Here is a 20,453-nt window from a genome sequence, read left to right on the forward strand (position 1 = left end):
GTGTAGGCCAAACCCTTTGACAAGCCCTGCTGCAAACAGGCCAAGATGTACGGAATATCCACTCACAATGGGTCCAGGTCCTCCTCTATACACCAGGACTCAAACACTCTCCACACTCTGACATAAGCCAGCGAAGTGGCTGGCCTCCTTGTCTGTAGCAATGTAGCCTCAACCAACTCCGAGTACCCTTTGGATTTTAATAGTTTCCTCTCAAAAGCCAAGCCACAAGACAAAAGCGATCAACCCGATCTGAAGAGACAGGCTCTTGCCTGAGCAGACCTTGCAGATAAGCCAACCAGATGGACCCGTCCACAGCGAAATGAATCAGATCTGCGAACCACGGATGCCGCGGCCACTCTGGCACTACCAGAACCGTGCATGAATGTCGCTCTATGTGCCACAACACTCGACATATGAGAGACCATGGAGGAAACAAGTAAAGCAGAATTCCCGTTGATCACAAAAGAACCAGAACGTCGATCCCGTCGGCCCCTACCTCTCTTATGCAACTGAAGAACCATGCTGCTTGGCGTTGCCTCAGGTCGCCATTAAATCCTGCTGGGGGCTGCCCCACCTGGCTCGAATGAGATCCAAAGCCTCTGCCAACAGCTCCCATTCCCCCGGATCCAACTGCTGTCTGTTGAGAAAGTCCGCTTGTATGTTGTCCACTCTGGCCACATGAGATGCCACAATCCCCTCCAGATATTGTTCTGCTCAAACAAACAATTCCTGAGCCTCCAGAGCTACACTTTGACTCTTCATCCCACCCTGCCAATTGATATATGCCACTGTTGTTGCACTGTCCAAGAACGCTCTGACCATTCAACTCTGAACTTGCGGAAGGAACTCCACCAATGCACTGCGCACAGCCCTAGTTTCTAAATGATTAATAGACCAGGATGCTTCTACTGGTGACCACAGTCCTTGTGCCGTCTGCCCTTGGCAGACCGCCCTCCAACCTCTGAGACTGGCAACCGAGGTCATCGTGACCCAGTCCAGAACCTCCAGATCCACACCCTTCTCCAAATTGGGCAGAGAGAGCCACCATGAGAGACTGGATCTGGAGATCCCCCTGCAGCAGTAAGGGCCGATGAAACTCCTCAGACAACGGGTTCCAACGGGGTAGAAGTGCCCTCTGGAGCAGACGCATATGGGCAAAGGACCATGGCACCAAATTCAGCGGAGATGCCATAGAACCCAGCACTTGAAGATAATCCCAGGCCTGGGCACCAGCATTCACAGAAGCCAGACCAGAATCCTTATTTTATTTATTTATTTTAAAATACTTATATTCCGCTGACCCCAGAGATCAGTTCGACACGGATCACAATAAAACATTCATAAAACAATACAATATAAACACATACATTCTACACTAAAATAAAAAAAAAAAACACAATACATCAACAAGTATAAAATATCAGAAACACTTTGCCCATCTGGTGTCGAAACTCGCTCCCAAGTATTCCAATGTCTGTGTCGGAACCAGGTGACTCTTTCCTAGGTTCACCACATCTCCAACACCCTCTGAACCAACTGACGATTTTCCTCCTCTGACTTTGCTTGGACAACCCAGTTGTCCAGGTAAGGATGAACTAGGACCCTTTCCCTTCAAAGCGCCGCCACCACCACATCCATCATCTTCGTGAAAGTGCGTAGTGCTGTCGCTAGTCTGAATGGAAGGGCCTGAAACTGGAAATATTGACCCAGCACCATGAAATGAATACATTTCTGATGATTCACGCATATAGGTACATGCAAATAAGCCTCCATAAATGCCAATGAAGCCAAGAACTCCCCTCAACGGACCGCTGCTATTATTGTCCATAATGTCTCCATACAAAATCAGGGTACTTGCAGCGCCGCATTCACCTTCTGCAGGTCAAGGATGGGTCGAAAAGTCCCCTCCTTTTTGGGAACCACAAAGTAAATTGAGTACCTCCTTCAACCCTGCTCCATTGATGGCACCAGAACAATCGTACCTAACTGCTGAAGGCAACACAATGTATCCAGAATCGCTTCCTACTTGCCGCAGGACATGCAATGTGACACTACGAAGACTTCCTTGATGGGGTAAGAAAATTCTAAGGCATAGCTGTCTCTTATCACCTTTAGCACCCATTGCTCCAAAGTGGTACACTCCTTGTAAAATCGTGTTAGGCATCCCCTGACCACTTCCCTGAGAGAGTGGACCAGCCTGGCTTCATTGCGATGGCTTACCACTTCTGGTGCCTTGACTGGAGCTCTCTCTTGGAGGTCTCTGGGAACCCCGAAAGGACTGATCCCTGCTTCAGCAAAAATTTCAAAGAGCTCTTGTTGGGACAAAACCATCTCGTATCCCAAAAAAGGGCGAAGTCTGGAAAGCCTCCCTGCTGGTCTTCTTGTCCTCCGGCAGCTTGTTTCCATTTGACTATCCCAAAATCTTCATCAACTGCTCCAGGGTCCTCTCCAAACAAAAACTTTTCTTTAAAGGAAGATTACAGAGCTTAGTCTTGGACCACATATCCGCCAACCAATTCGGTAACCACAGAAGTTGGTGCGCTGAGACCACCACGACCATACTCCTGGCCGAAGTCCAGATCAAATCATACAATGTGTCAGCCATATATGCAACCCCGGCCTCCACCTGGGCTGCCTGCCTAGCATCGCTAGAATTGGCTAAGGTCTTCTCCTGAGACTTCTGCACCCAGTGCAAACAGGACTTTTCATGAGACTACCACAGATCACCACTCGTAGGCTCAAAGCCAAGACCTCAAACATCCTCTTCAGCTGAATTTCCAGCTTGTGGTCTTGAGCATCCTTTAACACAACCAATCCCGTCACCAGAATGGTCATCTTCTTGGTGACCAGAGACACTGCAGCATCCACCTTAGGCAATACTAGTAGTTGCAAAGCATCCTCCGTTAAAGGGTATAACTTTGTCATTGCCCTAGCCAACTGGAGACCAGTTTCCAGAAAATCCCATTCCTGGTTCACCAGTTTCTTCACCTTCTTAGGCAGTGGAAAAGCCTTTGGCTTCCCCAAATGGTTTACTTGGTACTAAACAAAAAGCCGGCCTGATTTTAGTCTCTTACAGAAAGACCACGGTCCATCAGCTTCTCTTTCCCCTATCTCATGTGCCTGTACATGCCAACAAGGGTTTATGCTTGACTTCAGCTGATAGGCTGAAGCAGTTAAGATGAGATTCTGAATTTGTGACAAAAGGCAAGGAAATAAACCTTCTCCCTTCTCTGCTAAAATACTCTGTGCAAAGTTTAGATTACTTAACTCGGTCTCTTAGGAGGGTGAACTATCCATGTCTCCTGGGCCTGAATTTCTCTGGAAAGGAAGTCTCTCAGCTCCTGGTTCCTCCGTCCCTTTATGGAATTTTACATGTAGCTCGGCTAAGAAGCAAGAACAGCTGTTTGTCTCTCTATTTCCTCAGAGCATAGACTTCTTTCTTTCCCTCTCGATAATTAGCTTTTCAGGAGAAGAACTGATTGCAGGGCTGCCAGATGCACTCCTCTCTTCCTGGCTCCAACTCCTTGCTGTCCCTGCCCCCCATACACAAACAGAGCCAGACAATTTGCACCTTTTCTTCCTTAAAAGATCTCCCAGCATTCCTTTGATTTCTTCCTCTGCTGGCTACGTAGTGCTGTTCTCAAGGCAGGATAAATAGTACAGACCTTATCCCAACTTGTTAACACTGTGAGTGCTGGATGCTGGTTCTTGCAGAACATTTGTCATTCACAGGAGAGCACACAGGGGTTTTTGACATTTTTATATTCTTTCACCTTGGCTGCAGCAGCTTGCAGTCTCTGCAGGGTTGAAAACCCTTTTTTGACAGGTCCAAAATTCATCACTCAGATCCAGATGCAGCTCGGTCCACATTGTAAGGCTTCAACACAAGATAAGCTCATGGGGGCAGGAACCTGGTTTATAGTAGCTTGCTACATCTGTTTTCCAGGCCTTGCCCCTGTCTTCCGGTCCAAGCCTGCCCTTGATCCCAGTCCTTGTCTCCAGCCCTGCCTATATCCATCTCTCAGCCTGTATCATGTTCCTGCTCCCAGTCTATGCCATGTTCAAGCATCAGCCGTGCTTTCAGTTAAGTCCTGCCAGCCGCCAGAACCCAAGGCCCAACATGCAGGGGAGGTGGCTAGTATAGGAAGAAGACCATCTTCAGTCCTGCCTGCAGCCCTGTGTCAATTGTGTGTGAATGATCCCCGATTCCAGCCTGCTAGACCATGACACTGGGTTTCCCTAGTTCTCAGCCCATTGCCCTAACCACTAGGGCACTTCCTACAACCCACACCATTTCCTCTGCCCATTTTGCCTTTATCACATGTGAACCACACTAATTTTAAAAATAAGTTACATCTATTCATTCACTCATCTATCTATCTAACCACCCCACCATCCATAAATCTAGTTTATCTTTTATAGCTTCTACTAATCCATCTATCATCTCTTTTTCTAGTATCTAATCACTCTGTCTATGGATAAAAGTTCTTACCTCTGATCTCACAGTGCAAGTCTCCCAGCATGGCATCGAGCTCCTTGGTCCTGCCACTTCTATAGTGCAGCCTCTCCTCTGACAGGAACTGATGGCAAAGAAAAAATATACTCGTGAATGCTCTTCTCACAAAATTCTAAGCGAGGTATTTGTCGTGAAAACAATAGGTGAAAATGAAAGACTAAAGTACCTCTATTTACCAATAATATTAACCCAAAACAAAAACAATTTTTTTGTTTAATGAACTCATACCAGGCTTAATAGTGCAAATTCTGCAATCATTCGCCATTATGTGCGGGATAGCATGTATTGGTTGCTTTCAACACGCTATATTTAATCATCGATCATTAAAGTTTTTTCATGCTCATCATATCTAAAATATAGGTGATTGTAATATATTTATTTATTTATTTATTTCGGATTTTTATATACCGGCATTCGAGACCGCAGTCACATCATGCTGGTTCACATAAAACAGGGGTGCATAGTAAACTTAAACTAAAACAATGGTGCGGAAAAGGCAGTTACATATAACAGGGTGATAAGAACTTGGCAGAGAAGGAAGAGAAAGGACAGGTTATTAATTCAACAAGGTAAACGATAGTGGAGATGGTATATATGTACCATTTATGTGAATAAAGTCATTTTGTGAACTTGTTGCATTGTCCCTTTTTTTCATTGCATTATTTTGCATAGTTATATACAGTTTTCCAGCTACTTAGCTGTGTACACCCGGACGGGTTAAATGCAGCTATTGAATGGTATACCATCCTGTGATTATTAGCTACCGTATTCATGTGGATTATCTGACGTCAATATCATCATTTTACGTGGAGTCCTTACATTGGCCAAGAGCCCTTTAAAAATGGCGCTCACACGTCCCCTCTCCGGTGGAAGAAACACACTACCGGATGACGGAGTTAAGAGACGCTGAACTTAGTCAATCTTTAGTACCTCGATTACCGTGCAAAATAATAATTTTTGGTTTACTGTTATAGATAAAATCATGTGTATTTGTTTTTTCATAGATGGCCCTATGAGGAAGGTGTTCAGCCAAAACACGGACCGTGTCGGGCAGCTTGTCAATACCTCTAGACAATGGGTCAAAAAAGTGTTTCTCCATGATAAAGCTATGTAGCTGGAAAACTGTATATAACTATGCAAAATAATGCAATGAAAAAAAGGGACAATGCAACAAGTTCACAAAATGACTTTATTCACATAAATGGTGCATATATTACAATCACCTATATTTTAGATATGATGAGAATGAAAAAAACTTTAATCGACCGATGATTAAATATAGCGTGGTGAAAAGCAACCAATGTTACGGTCCCGGGCCGTGCCCCGGGACCTCCACTTACCACGCGGCCGGCCCGGCCGCAAAGATGCCTTCCCCTGGCCTCCAAGGCCGAAGACGTGGCCCTCCGCGGCGTTCTCCCTGCAGGGGAGACGCCGGCGCTGATTCCTGGCTGGCCCCGCCCCCTAGGCGCACACACGCTAGGGTTCCCTCTTAAAGGGGCCAGTGCGGGAAAACACAGGAACAGTCCCTGATGATGTCAGACGCTGCCGGGCCATTTAAACCCAGCAGCTGCAGCAGTTCAAGGCCTTGCAAAGAGGTTCCACAGTCTTCTGTGTCTTTAGTTGCTGCTTTGGACTTCGGTTTGCCTCTGCTGACTCTTGACTCCTGGCTTCTGACCCTGCTTAGTCTCCTGACCACGTCTCCGGCTTCCGCTCCTGGTTTGGTTTGTTCTCGGACTTCTGGCTTTGACCCGACTCCGTCCCACGACTCTGTCTTCGGCTTACGTCCCTGGCTTTGGTTTGGATATCGGACTTCTGGCTTCTGACCCGGCTTCGCTCTTGGACTCCGACTTCGGCTTCTTCCATCATCTCAGGTATCCAGTACTCGCTGGCCCAGAGGATTCTCCTAAGTCCCAGCAGCTCGGGCTCTCATGGGCTCCTCCCGGGGGAGCCACGGGCTTCTGAGGGTGAAGACTCTTCAGCTACCTGGGCCCAGCCGTCCTTCATCCATCTCTTTGGCCGCCTTCCGGACCCTTGGTCGCATAGGATCCCACCTAAGTCCAAGAGGTCCGGGTCTCTACGGGCTCCTCCTGGGGGGACCGCGACTTCCAGTGGTGAAGCCTCTTCCGAGTCTCTTCAGTGCCGCCTTCCGGCTGAGACACTCGCTGTGGGCCTCCGCAGTTTACCATCCACTGTTTCAGCCGGCCCAAGGGTCCACAACCGTAACAACCAATACATGCTATCCCGCACATAATGGCGAATGACTGTGAAGAATTTGCACTATTAAGCCTGGTATGAGGTCATTAAACAAAAAAATTGTTTTTGTTTTGGGTTAACCTAAAGAAAAAATATAGCCATGAATTTGAGGGTAAAAAAAAAAAGACAATATGAAATTCAGAAGAGAATGGACACTAAAAGATGAAAATAAAGCAAAATCAGATAACAAAAACTAATTAAAATAAATAAATATCCATATATCTAGATAAAATGTTAACTGCACTAGAGCTAAGCGCATGGATATTTACCCACCGAGAGACTTTTGTGGGAGCTGGTCACAAACATCCTCTTTCATTGCTAAAGGAGAAATTTATTCTTACCTGATAATTTCACCCCTTACAGGCACCCATCTGACCTCAGCCTGCCAGTAACTTCTGTAACAAACTAAGAATAACTCCCACCCCCCACCTCCCTAAGGCAGGGGGCTTTGAGAAAGAACAATTAGGAGAGAAAAAAACAACCCACCTTATACAACTATAGACTCGGTGCTTACCACTTCCCATTGGAAACATACCGTAAGCTCTATTTCGTCAAATAAACACAGCTGTAAGAAACGTTTGGCAGAATAGGGAGGGTCCTGGACTGGTCTGGCTAGACTTAAGAAAGGAAATTATCAGGAAAGAATACATTTCTTCAACCAGACCAACTCAGACGCATGAGATGTAATCAACTAACCCTCGGGTGGGCAGAAAAACCCGCCAAAACCAACTCTCAATACTTCTGAACCAAAGGAAGCTCTAGTTTGGACATTCAGTCAATAATGTTTTGAGAATGAATGGAAGAAAGACCAGCTCACACCAAAACATTTCTTTACCAAAAAATTCAGAAAACAGTGCATGGAACAATTACAACTAGAAGTGTAAAGTAATGAGAAAAAGACCTCAGATGTATTTGTATGCCATTACTGAAACTCGTTAAGGAATGCTAATGCATTAGCAGCTATAAACGCAAATAAATATATAAATACCGATGTAAGCATTGGTCAAAAAACTTCCAACCTTCCTTTATTGTTTAGACTAAAACAGTTCACATGCTAATTTTTTAGGCTTTTAAAAATTTTTTTGAAGAATTTTCTATATGAAAACAACTTAACTTAAGCAGAAACTTTTTCCTTTTTTTTTTCTCACATAAATGAACAGGTTACTTCTTATAGGATCGAAAAACAAGTTATCCAACTGCCGCATTTAAACGGGTCATTCAAAGTTAAATCAAAAGGGCAACCTGCCCAACAACTGACATTGACCAGCGTTTCACTTTCACTGCCTCAGGGTGAAATCGAGGCACAAAAGAAAGTGTGCGAGTTATGAAACATAAAATGCTAGAAAACAGCACTGCAAACTTAGATGAAACACCACATTTAGAATTTGCTCTTAATTGAGCTTTAGATGCAAAAATGCCCAAGCATGCACAGAGCATGTTTTAGCCTACACGGGACATGCACGTTAATGCTAAAATAACATGCATGGTTAATGTAATTGTAACACTATATATTCTATATCCGAAAAAGCAGCCCATTCTGTGGCCAGATTCAAGCCTAGGGGCTTCACAGATTGGAGTATGACAATCCATCTTTGCTCAAGTTGAGTTAGTGAACGGTCCCGATCATCGCCACGAATGCTTCTCTTGATTAATGATGAAACATTTGAAAGATGAAAAATCATGTTGTTTATCCATAAAATGGGAAAGCAGTGGTACCTCCAACTTGTTGGTTTTCAAACAGCTTTTATGTTCCAAGATACGTCTTCTGAATGTTCTTTTGGTTTTCCCTATGTAACATCTTGCAAAGGCAGAAAATAAAGGTAATAAAGTGAGTGAAACAATTTTAAGTTTCTAGATCTGGTATAGGCAAAATGGATCTTTTTGTCCTTAAAACAGGGATGTAGTCCTAATGCAGGCAGATGTCACTGAATGATTTTACTGATGTTGAGAATCAACATCGAATAGTAGGCCACAAAAGTAAGGACTTCCTGTGTACAAGACGAATTTGGCTTACCAGATAACAGTAATTCCATTCTATGGCCAGATTCAAGCCTCATCTGAAAAAAAGATATAGTTGCGATGGAGAAGGTACAGAGAAGGGCGACCAAAATGATAAAGGGGATGGAACAGCTCCCCTATGAGGAAAGACTAAAGAGGTTAGGACTTTTCAGCTTGGAGAAGAGACGGCTGAGGGGGGATATGATAGAGGTGTTTAAAATCATGAGAGGTCTAGAACGGGTAGATGTGAATCGGTTATTTACACTTTCGGATAATAGAAAGACTAGGGGCACTCCATAAAGGTAGCATGGGGCACATTTAAAACTAATCAGAGAAAGTTCTTTTTCACTCAACGCACAATTAAACTCTGGAATTTGTTGCCAGAGGATGTGGTTAGTGCAGTTAGTGGAGCTGTGTTTAGAAAAGGATTGGATACGTTCTTGGAGGAGAAGTCCATTACCTGCTATTAAGTTCACTTAGAGAATAGCCACTGCTATTACTAGCAACAGTAACATGGAATAGACTTAGTTTTTGGGTACTTGCCAAGTTCTTGTGGCCTGGTTTGGCCTCTGTTGGAAACAGGATGCTGGGCTTGATGGACCCTTGGTCTGACCCAGTATGGCATGTTCTTATGTTCTTGTTTGAAAAAAGCGCTCTTTTATACACCCTCTTTATGCAGAAGTATCCATGCTTGAGCAACTTTGCAGAAAGCTTGCTAGACTGATCTTTGAATTCTTTAATATTTATACAATTTCTCCTGATACACAAGAACTGAGAAAAAGGTAAACTTTGTTTCGACTGTGGTGAGTAAAAACTTGTGAAATGAAGAAAGATATTGTGATCCATGGGCTTTGAAAATACAGTGGTGACAATAGAACCCATCTGACATTTTAACAATTCTGAGATCTAAAAAAGAGATTCATTAATGATCAAAACTCATAGAGAATTGTATGTGTTGATCGCTAGAGTTAATCCATCAATGGAAAGCATGTAAATCCTCTATTGAACTATTCCAAAACAAACACATCGTCAATGTACCTCTTCCACAATTTAATTTGGTCACTAAAAGGAGAATGTGAAATCCAGCAGTCCTCAAAATCAGACATAAAAAGGTTGGCCAATGAGGGGGCCATAATAGCTCCCATCGCAGTACCGGAGATCTGCTGGTAAAATTTGCCTTCAAAAATAATAAGAATTTTTGTCAAGAACAATGTAGCCAGCTGAAGTAAAACAATGAATTGGTACAGAATGGGGACATGCTCGACTGCTTAAGAATTTTGCTAAAACTTGAGTGCTTCGTCCTTGGGAATACTGGCATATAGTGATTTGACATCCATTGTGACTAAATACAAACCCAAACAGTTCTCATCAAAAGTATCTAAAATGTTCACAAAATGAGTAGTGTCCTTAATATAGGACTTAATTTCAAAGACAAATGGTTTTAAGAAAAAAAATCAACATAAATGGACAACCTTTCAAGAACTGAGTCATTAGCGGAAATAATAGGTTGCTAGGGGGGGGTGTTACTCATGTCCTTATAGATCTTAGGCAAAGTATAAATTGTAGGTATACATGGATGTTTAGGGTTCAAAAATCAAAACTCAAGCCAGGATAAATACCCAGCTTGTAGAGCACTTGTTATTTTCTTGATGGCATTCTGTAAAGGTTTAGTTGGATCTGCACATAAACTTTTGTAGCAAGAAGGGTCTTGAAGCTGGTGATGAATCTCACTCATATATGCTCTAAGACTTTGGACTTCTGATGATTTATCCTGTTCCTTTACAGTCTGCGTCTTTTTTTTTTTTTTTTTTTTTTTAAGAAGTGGGAGCAACCCCAAGAACGAGATGCTGCTGAATATCCTTTGTAAGTTAGCCAGACAAGTCTTATCCAGCTAACTTACTTAAACGACTATGTTTGAATACTGAGCCTCCAAACCAATGGCATAGCCAGAACTGAATTTTTGGGTGGGCCCAAGGTTAACATGGGTGGACAGTAGGCATACAGGTCTAGGATCTACTAGTTGTACTGTTATCGATAAATAATGCCTTAGCATGCACCATACAATGGATTTCTAAAAAGTCTGCAATAGCCGTCATGCATCATGAGTGACATTTTTAAATATTTTAATTCTATTATTTCAAGCACTTACCAACATTAAAAATGCCTTATTAATCTGGATTAAATTTATGTTATATTTATTGCAACTTATAAATTACATAATATCATGTAAAAAGTAAACAAAGAACATTTAACAGAAACATTAGATCCAATCACATAATAAAAAAAAGTACTCTTTTATGAATACTCATGATATAACTACAATAAAACAGCAATAATCATAATAATCATAAGAACTTAAGATTTCCAATGGGTGCAGAACAGAACTAGGACATGCAAAAAAATATATATTCAAATTCTGGTGTCATCTCAGTGATAACAAAACAAACTTTCCCCACTGCCAAACACTTTGTGAAGTAACACAAATTCTACAAAAAAAAAGGACACCATACCATTCCATAACAGCAATAACTCTCAGGACTCAAACTGCAGCGAGCTGAAATTACTTCTTACCTGATAATTTCCCTTCCTCTAGGACAGGCAGGCCAGTCCATACAAGTGGGTTACGCACTCCAACCAGCAGATGGAGACGGAGACAAACAGACTCACTGATGTCACTGTATATATAGCACTGTACCGACATCAGCCAGCACAGCACTATCCCTGTCCAGTAATGGGCAGGGAAAAGGAGTGATCCAATTGAAACTCCTGAAATCACTATTGGCAAAAGAAAGGAAGTCACGCACCGAAACAGCCCACGGCAAGAACATCGTATAGCTCAGAAATCAAACGTGCTGAACAGATTGCCACAAGAAAAAACTGCCTTCAAGGTAAGTAGCCGCAAGGAAAGACTACGCAGTGGACAAAGGTTGTGAACCGTTTAATATGGATGAGAAGACAATGGTCCGCCATTGACTCGTCCCCTATAACAAGCGAGTTGCTACTTGAATTTTCAGGGTGTTAAGGGCCAAACCTTTAAGCAAGCTTCCGGCAGAAATTCCAAAATTAAAGGAATACATGCGCAATATGATTCTGTGGTATTATACGCCCAAATAATATGCGCTCCCAACAGGATGTGCTCAGAAACAGTATGCGCTCAGATAGCATGTGCCCAAGAAGATACACATGGTATGCGCACAAGTGCCTGTGCATACATAACCTATGCACACAAAACCCCTGCGCTCAAGAATATGCCTAAATATAGGCCCCAGCCTTACATGCCCAAGTACACACACACGTGCGGGCTTACATCTGTGCACCGCCGCACAGCGTGCTCACACGCCAGCACAAGGGAAAAAACACCGCCGTGGCTAAAGAAACTGAGCCTTTCGAATGGGGCCCTAGCCAAGGGCTGCTCAACCTGCCAAGCCCACGCTGCCTCTGCTCGACAATAAACACAGAGAACTGAGAGGGAAGGGGGAAGCACGATGCACACCAAGTGCCAAGGGAAGGAGACCCAGTTAGGAAGGAAAAAGAAAACTAAAAACCTCCCTAAACGTTCTTCTTCTTTTGCATATCTGAGCTCAACCTTCCCTCGCTGAGCACATGAACTGTTCTCCGGCTATGGGGGAAGAGGGAACAAGCCATCACTGCCGAGCCCTCCCTCTGGCTCCAACTGCTTATCTTTTTAAGTCCACGCCTGGGGCAGGCTCCTGGACTGCAAATGCTCAACTGAGGGAGGGACCCACTTGTGTCACCTCAGGAACTCAAGCAGTTTCCGAAAATCCATCTTCTCTTTTTTCTCATTATTATTATTATTTTTTTTTTTTACCACAAGCAATCCCCAGAAGGGACATGTATGTAAGCAATTTGCTGGAGACGGAGAATACTGGTGGGCTGATGTCAGGGCAGGGCTATATGTCCATGACATCAGCTTTTACTCTGTCTCCATCTGCTGGTAGACGTGCACAACCCACTTGTGGGGACTGGCTTGCCTGACTGCAGAAGAAGAGTCCCAAGTGGATCCTAAGGCTTTGGGTTAACACCAAAGGTATGTTGAAGAGTCCCATGTGGGCCCTGAGTATCAGGAAGGATGTAGAAAAGAGGAACACCATGCAGCAGAAATAAAAGGACTCACCATGAAGTCCAGCCCATCTATCTCAAAGTCGCCCTTCTCCAGCATGGAGGGCAGGCGTGGGATGGAGAGTAAGAATCCAATCTAAGACAGCAACAGAAGACGTTAAAAGCAGTGTGGCCTCAACCAGAGACTGGGAATCTATCAAGCAAGCTGGGCTGTGGGCAGGAAATCATATACTACCCACAGATTCTGAGCCAGTCCTGGTTTACCTCCACCTACATCTATGCACTTGTAGTTCTACTTTTATTACAGAAATAAGAGCTAAAGTCCTTACTGTAATCTTATTATCATTAGTAATATGCAGGTAAGAAGTCCCGAGTTCACTTTGCCAAAGCTAGGGTAAAACCATGACTGGTCGTTTACTGTACCCCACTGTTAATAAATAATGCAAACGCGTATGTGTGTGCAGTAGGGAAAGTGAGGAATACTGTGGTCCTCCCCTGCCCCCAGTTCGCTCACCAGCGGGATGTAGATCACACAGCAGGATGGAATGCGGCTGTCCAGGGTCTCCAGTTCCTTGCGGGCCACATCGGTCAGGAAGTCCGAGAGGCCCATCAGCTTCCGCTTCTCTGCAAGACAGCAGGGAGATATATTAGGACAGGGTCACCAGACAGATAAGCCAAATGGGGAAAGAAGAGTTGCTTACCTGCAAGCAGTGTTCTCAGAGGACAGCAGGATGTTAATCCTCACACGAGTGACATCAGATGAAGCCTGACATGTAAAACTTATGTCAATGTTTCTAGAACTTTGACTTGGCACACTGGGCATGCCAAGTCCACACGGGGTCCCTCTTCAGTCTTAAAACTAGAATTATATATAAATCAAAAATAGGAGAAACCCAACTCTGCGGGGTGGCGGGCGGGTTTCATTGAGGACTAACCTCTTGATGTCCTCTGAGAACACATGTTACAGGTAAGCAACTCTGCTTTCTCCGAGGAAGAGCAGAATCGTAGTCCTCATACAGGGGTGAAGCCCTAGCTACAGGCTGCTCCCCAACATAAAAGGGGACCAACAGTCACTCAAACCAGGTGCCACCGGGCACTATAACAATGGTGCTGTTGGTAACAGAGGGGGAGACAGCCTGAACCCAAACAACAGGCCCTAGGTGGAAGAGACTTGGGTTCTACACCTCAAACAGATTCTAAAGGACAGACTGGCAAAACCTACTATCGCATCAGCCATCCCTATCCAAGCAATAGCGAGATGCAAATATGTGGCGAGAACTCCACATTGCAGCCTTGCAGAACTCCACGGGAACTGCTCGCAAGTTGGCTACAGACGCTGCCATGACACGGACAGAATGAACCTTGACATGACCCCCAAGATGCAATCCTGCTTGAGCATAACAGAAGGAGATGCAACCTGCTAGCCAATTCGATAGTGTCTGGCAATGCCCAATCTGTTCCTATCAAAAGTAACAAAAAGTTGGGTGGATTTGTCTATGGGCTTCTGTCCGCTCCAGACAGAAGGCTAAGGCTCGCTTGCAGTCCAAACTATGCAGGGCTCGTTTGCCTTGGTGCGAATGGGGCCTGGGAAAGAATGTTGACAGATGATGGATTGGTTAAGAAGGAAGTCTGTCACCACCTTAGGCAAGACCACTCTGTCATGATAAAACTTAGTGTACGGTGAATAAGTCACTAAGGCCTGAAACTTGCTGAACCTGTGCGCTGAGGTGACCGCCACCAAAAATATGACCTTCCAGATCAGGTACTTCAGGTCACAGGTGCACAGCGGCTCAAAAGGAGCTTTCATCAGCTGAGCTAACACCACGTTGAGGTCTCAAGACACAGCGGGAGGCTTCAATTGAAGCAGGCCCTGCATGAAACATACAACTATAGGCTGTACAGAGATGGGCATATCATCTACACCATGGTGATATGTGCCAATTGCACTCAGATGAACTCTAACGGAGTTGGTTTTCAAGCAAGCTTCCGATAGGTGTACAAGGTAATCAATTAGTTTTTGTGTGGGGCAGGAGAAAAAGATCTAGGGCCTTCTGCTCTCACCACACTGAAAACCTCCTCCACTTCAGTCCACAGGACTTTCTAGTGGAAGGCTTTCTAGAAGCCACCAGGACTTGAAACGCATCTGAAAGATCAAGTGGTTGCAGGACTAACCTCTCAAAATCCAGGCTGCGAGTGACAGGGCCTGGAGGTTGGGATGTCTCAGCCTGCCTTGATCTTGCATGATGAGGTCTGGGGAAGTCTGAAGACTGATCGGTTTTTGGATGGACAGCTTCCGTACGAGTGGAAACCAGACCTGTCTCGACCAATAAGGGGCTATGAGGATCATAGTGTCCTTGTCCTTGCAAAGCTTCAAGTAAGTCTTCGCCACTAAGGGAATCAGAGGAAACACGGACAGAAGACCTTTACCCCAATATCAGGAAAGGGTGTCCGAGGCTGGTTTGCCATCTGTTCTGTACAGGGAGTAGAATCAAGACACCTTTCTGTTGCAAGGGGATGTGAAGAGAGCCACATCCGTGCTCCACAGAGGCAAAATATCTGGGGACCACTCATGGGGAACGAAGGCACGAATCAGTCTGCCCGCTAACACGTTCTCCATCCTGGCCAGGTACATGGCCCTGAGCACCATCCTATGGGACAAGGCCCATGACCAGATCTGAACTGCTTCCTGACACAGGAGGTACAACCCTGTACCTCCTGTACTTACTTTTTTAAAAATTTAGTCTCCCCACTTGTTGACATACCACATCGCCACCTGGTTGTCGGTTTGGATCAGGATAACTCTGTTGGCTAGATATCTCTGAAAGTCCATTGCGTGTACCGGTTTGCCTGGAGCTGCAGGAAACTGATTTGGCAACAGCTTTCCTGGGCAGACCAGAGACCCTGGGTGCTGAGCCCATCTACATGAGCTCCCCATCCCAAGGTAGATGCATCCGTGGTTAGGACAATTTGGGTAGGAGGACTTTGGAATGAGATCTCCCATTCCAGATTTGAAAGTACCTGCCACCAGGACAAAGAGTCCCGGAGGGGCGAAGTGACTTTGATGCAATCCTGGAGGTTCTGAGTGGCCTGGTGCCACTGCGACCTCAAAGTCCATTGGGACTTGCGTATGTGTAATCATGCCAAGGGAGTGACATAGATAGCTGTGGCCATATGCAAATAAATCAATATACAAAGCAGACAACAATGCATTCAATAACATCATAAAGATACACAGAGCACAACGCACAACAAGAACCGCAAGTAAACTTCACCTAGTCATACCATCACTTCCATCAGCTAAGCTATCCAACACAAGAAACAGAGCCATTTCCATTGCAGGCCCAAAATTATGGAACTCACTACCAGATTACCTGAGCTCACAAAGCAACATCAAATCATTTAAAAAGGAACTCAAAACATGGATCTTCAGTCAAACCTTCAAAGACGGTATCGGTTAAATTCACATATTAACACATAACCAATTTCGGTTATGCTAGAACAATTCCGAAGACTATTACACTGAACATTTAAGCTTGATTGTTCAACGACAATAATTATACTACATATTATCCGCAGACTTTTAAAATCAGCTTCTCATAGATAAACCGAACCTTAATATACTCTTCTTCCCTTTAAAAATATATTTTCCCCATCATTAATAACATATTTCTCCCCGTCAACGATAACTCATTTCAAATTATATAAATTAGCCCACTCTAAGCTGTTTTATGTACATAATTTCTTTAAATGTGCTGATTATCACCTGGTTGACCCCAACTATACCCTATTTGGTTCAACTGTTGTAAAAATGTTTTGTATATATTGTTGACAAAATGTACTAAGTTGTTATATCTGTAAACTGGAGTGAAGGCATCTAGCTATACTTCGGTAGAAAAAAAAACATTTAAATAAATAAATAAAATAAATAAATATGGCCCAACCACCTCAACATGTGCCCGGCTGACATCTGCTGGCTCTGATGAATCTCTGCCGCAATGGTCAAAGTGATGGCCTTTTGATTGGGCAGGAAGGCCTTGGCCAGATCTGTATCTAGCAGGGTTCCTATGAAGTCCAATTGAGGTGACGGGCTGAGATGGGACTTTGGATGACGAACCTTAGTGTGTTACGATTCTGGCTGCTATGCAGCCTCCTTACCACCAGAGGCCCTCCACAAGCACTCTCCCCTGGCTGGCCCAGCCTTCCTTGACTATCTGCCCTATGTCCAGACCCCAGTATTTAACCCTGCCTAGCCCATGCCTCGGTGCACATGCTTTCCTATCTCTGACCTAAACCCTCTCCTTTTTTAATGCAGACAAAAGTACATGTGCAGTTTGACAGAGAGATGGGAATCTGGGAATGGAGTCGGAGGAGAGCAGGAGGGAAGATACTGCTGGATAAGGCGGAAATGTGGAGGGAATGCTGTGCCAGAACCACCGGTGCCAGAGGGGGTGCTCTATAGCTGCCAGAGTAAGGGATGAGGGTATACACAAATTTGATACCTATGGGCACCAAATGTGGCCCTGTTCTGATGGAGGTGTCTTACTTTCATCGATGGCCGGGTCCACGTTAGGTTTCACAACAAAGCGATTCTCTGACAGGCTTTCCTCAAAATCTACCTGCAGGTGAAGAAAGAGTGTGCAAGAAAGTGAAACATCTGTGTGTGTCTGTCCGTATGCATATGATAGTGTATGTGTGTGCATTTGTATATGTTGTGTCTGCATCCTAGTATGTCTGTGTGTGTTGTTTTGTGTCTATATCTGAGAATGTGTGCGTGTTTGTGTATCTGAATATATATATATGTCTGAGTGTTGGGTCTGTCTGTCTGCATATATCAGAGTGTGTGTGTGTCTTTGTAGATCTGAGTGTGTGTATGGAGAAATTTGTTCTTACCTGATAATGTCCTTTCGTTGAATCCAGCTGCACCAGTCCAGACATATGGGTTATGCCCACCAACCAGTAGATGGAGACAGAGACAAACAGGTTATTTATTTATTTATTGGTTTTTATATACCGTCGTTCAGTATTCTATCACAACAGTTCACTGACATCATCCCTTATAGGCTCCCATACGGACTTCAGCCTGCCAGTATTATCTCTAACAAGCTAAGAACATAACTCGTAAAAATTCTCCCCTACCCCACAACCAGGGGGCTTCCAAGGAGTCAGAAAGAGAAGAAAAAAAATTATTTACATCAGCATAAAAAAAAAACTTACCATTCTTCTGCTGAAATAATCATATGAGCTGTTCATCCTAAACTTTAACAGATGTAATAATAGGTTTGGCAGAGAGAGTAAATAATCGATTTACATTAACTTGTTCAAGTCCTTTTATAATTTTGTAGATCTCTATCATATCCCCCCTCAGTCGTCTCTTCTCCACTGAACAGCCCTATCTTCTTTAGTCTTTCCTCATAGGGCAGCTGTTCCATGCCCCTTATTTTGGTCGCCCTTCTCTGCACTTTCTCCATTGCAACTATATCTTTTTTGAGATGCGGTGACCAGAATTGCACAGTATTCAAGATGCGGTCTCAGCATCGAGCGATACAGAGGCATTATGACATCCACTGTTTTATTCGCCATTCCCTTCCTAATAATTCCTAGCATTTTGTTTGCTTTTTTGATCGCTACAGCACACTGAGCTGACAATTTCAATGTGTTATCCACTATGATGCCTAGATCTCTTTCCTGGGTGACAACTCCTAAGCTAGAAGCTAACATTGTGTAACTACAGCAAGGGTTATTTTTCCCTATATGCATCACTTTGCACTTGTCCACATTAAATTTCATCTGCCATTTGGAAGCCCAATCTTCCAGTCTCACAAGGTCCTCTTGCAATTCATCACAATCCGCTTGAGATTTAAACTGCATAATTTTGTGTTATCCACAAATTTGATCACCTCACTCATCATATTCCTTTCCAGATCATTTATAAATATATTGAAAAGCACCGGTCCAAGTACAGATCCCTGAGGCACTCCACAGTTTACCTTTTTCCACTGTGAAAACAGACCATTTAATCCTACTCTGTTTCCTGTCTTTTAACCAGCTTGCAATCCACAAAAGGACATCACCTCCTATCCCATTACTTTTTAGTTTTCTTAGAAGACTCTCATGCGGAACTTTGTCAAATGCCTTCTGAAAATCCAAATACACCACATCTACCAGTTCACCTTTCTCCACATGTTTTTTTACCCCTTCAAATAAATTGTAGGAGATTTGTGAGGCAAGACTTCCCCTTTGGTAAATCCATGCTGGCTGTATCCCATCAAACCATGTCTATCTAAATGTTTTGTGATTTTATTCTTTATAACAGTTTCCATGATTTTCCCAGCACTGAAATCAGGCTCACTGGGCTATAGTTTCCCGGATCACCTCTGGATCCTTTTTTAAATATCGGGGTTACATTCTCCATCTTCCAATCTTCAGGTACATCGGATGATTTTAATGATAGGTTACAAATTAATGGAAATAGGTGTGCTTTCTGTTGCGGTGGGAACTGTGGCCATATTGGAACCATGATAAGGGAGTACCTCAGAGCAGGGGCCTCCTATGCTGGTTCTGGTGGTCTCAGACGTTACAGTGGTCTGGTCTACAGCTCCTCCAGGTGGAGTTCCAAGAGGAGCAGTTCCCATTTCTTTAGGTGGAGATGTTATTTCCTTTCCCTGGGCTTCTGTTCCCACAGAGTTTGTGAAGTATTTGCATCAGGCCATTTTCTATAGGGCAGAGTGCAGGACTGGGTTTCTCTCCTGCAGAAACCCCTCCCTGGGAATCCAGAGCAAGAGAATGAGAAAAGAAGTAAAGGTGGATTGAGAAGGGAGAAAGTCCGTGCTTTCAAATTTGTCACTTGTAGACCTTAAGGTTTTAAGAAAAGTAGAAGTGAGGAAGGAGGAGAGTCCTCTGACCTGGATGACGTGGCATCATCCACCTCTTCTTCCTCCTCTTTCCTAATCCTCTATCTCCTTGACCTTCCTAGAGTTCCCTGGGGAGGAGGGACTACTAAAGAGAACCCTGGGTCAGAACTTTGCCCCATATCAAAAAACTTGGTGAAGATATGTTTTTGTTTCCTAATTTCTTTGAAACATGCCCAGGCAGAGGAAGGTGGCTCAAAATTCATGGAGAAAGCTGCTCACTGCCCACACATGGTCTGCTGAATTTAGATCTGCTTCCTGCACTGCAGGACTGAGGGAAAGAAGTCCTAGCTACTTATTCTTTTGCCGCAGTTCAAACATGGCTGCCATTCCCATATAGGCAGCCATCCTGCCGGCAGGAACAGAGAGAATGGCTGGCCCGCTGATGTGGACCCTCCCTCCCACCAGAACAGCTGAATCTCCATGCTACTCAGTCCCCTCTTCTCCTCCACACACCCATTGCACGATGAACCTTTCCCCAGCATGCTACGGATGCATAACTGACACAGAGTGTGGTTCTCTTCCTGAGCTCCAAAGAAGATATGGCTTTTGTATTGCCGCTCCAAACCAAAACCTTCACCGCTGTAACCCAAAGAAGTGAAAGAGGTGCTCAATTCACCTGGTGCTCTCCTTCCTGAGTATCATTACTAACCACTCCTGTTCTTCAAACTCTTCTCTTTTTTTAAGCTATAATGTGC

General features: G+C 44.2%; 1 protein-coding gene across 1 annotated transcript in view; it reads right to left on the reverse strand.

The window, feature by feature from the left end:
• MSH5 (mutS homolog 5) overlaps window positions 1-20,453 on the reverse strand; it is an 86,256-nt gene that overhangs the window by 23,565 nt on the left and 42,238 nt on the right. Inside the window, exons 14-17 of the mRNA XM_029584326.1 lie at window positions 17,391-17,463; window positions 13,362-13,471; window positions 12,903-12,983; window positions 4,493-4,580 (exon numbers count right to left, since the gene is read on the reverse strand). Coding sequence (XP_029440186.1) covers window positions 4,493-4,580; window positions 12,903-12,983; window positions 13,362-13,471; window positions 17,391-17,463 — 352 coding nt within the window. The remainder of the gene's footprint in view (window positions 1-4,492; window positions 4,581-12,902; window positions 12,984-13,361; window positions 13,472-17,390; window positions 17,464-20,453) is intronic.

The sequence above is a fragment of the Rhinatrema bivittatum genome, chromosome 19, assembly GCF_901001135.1.
Source record: "Rhinatrema bivittatum chromosome 19, aRhiBiv1.1, whole genome shotgun sequence".
Taxonomy (NCBI): Eukaryota; Metazoa; Chordata; class Amphibia; order Gymnophiona; family Rhinatrematidae; genus Rhinatrema; species Rhinatrema bivittatum.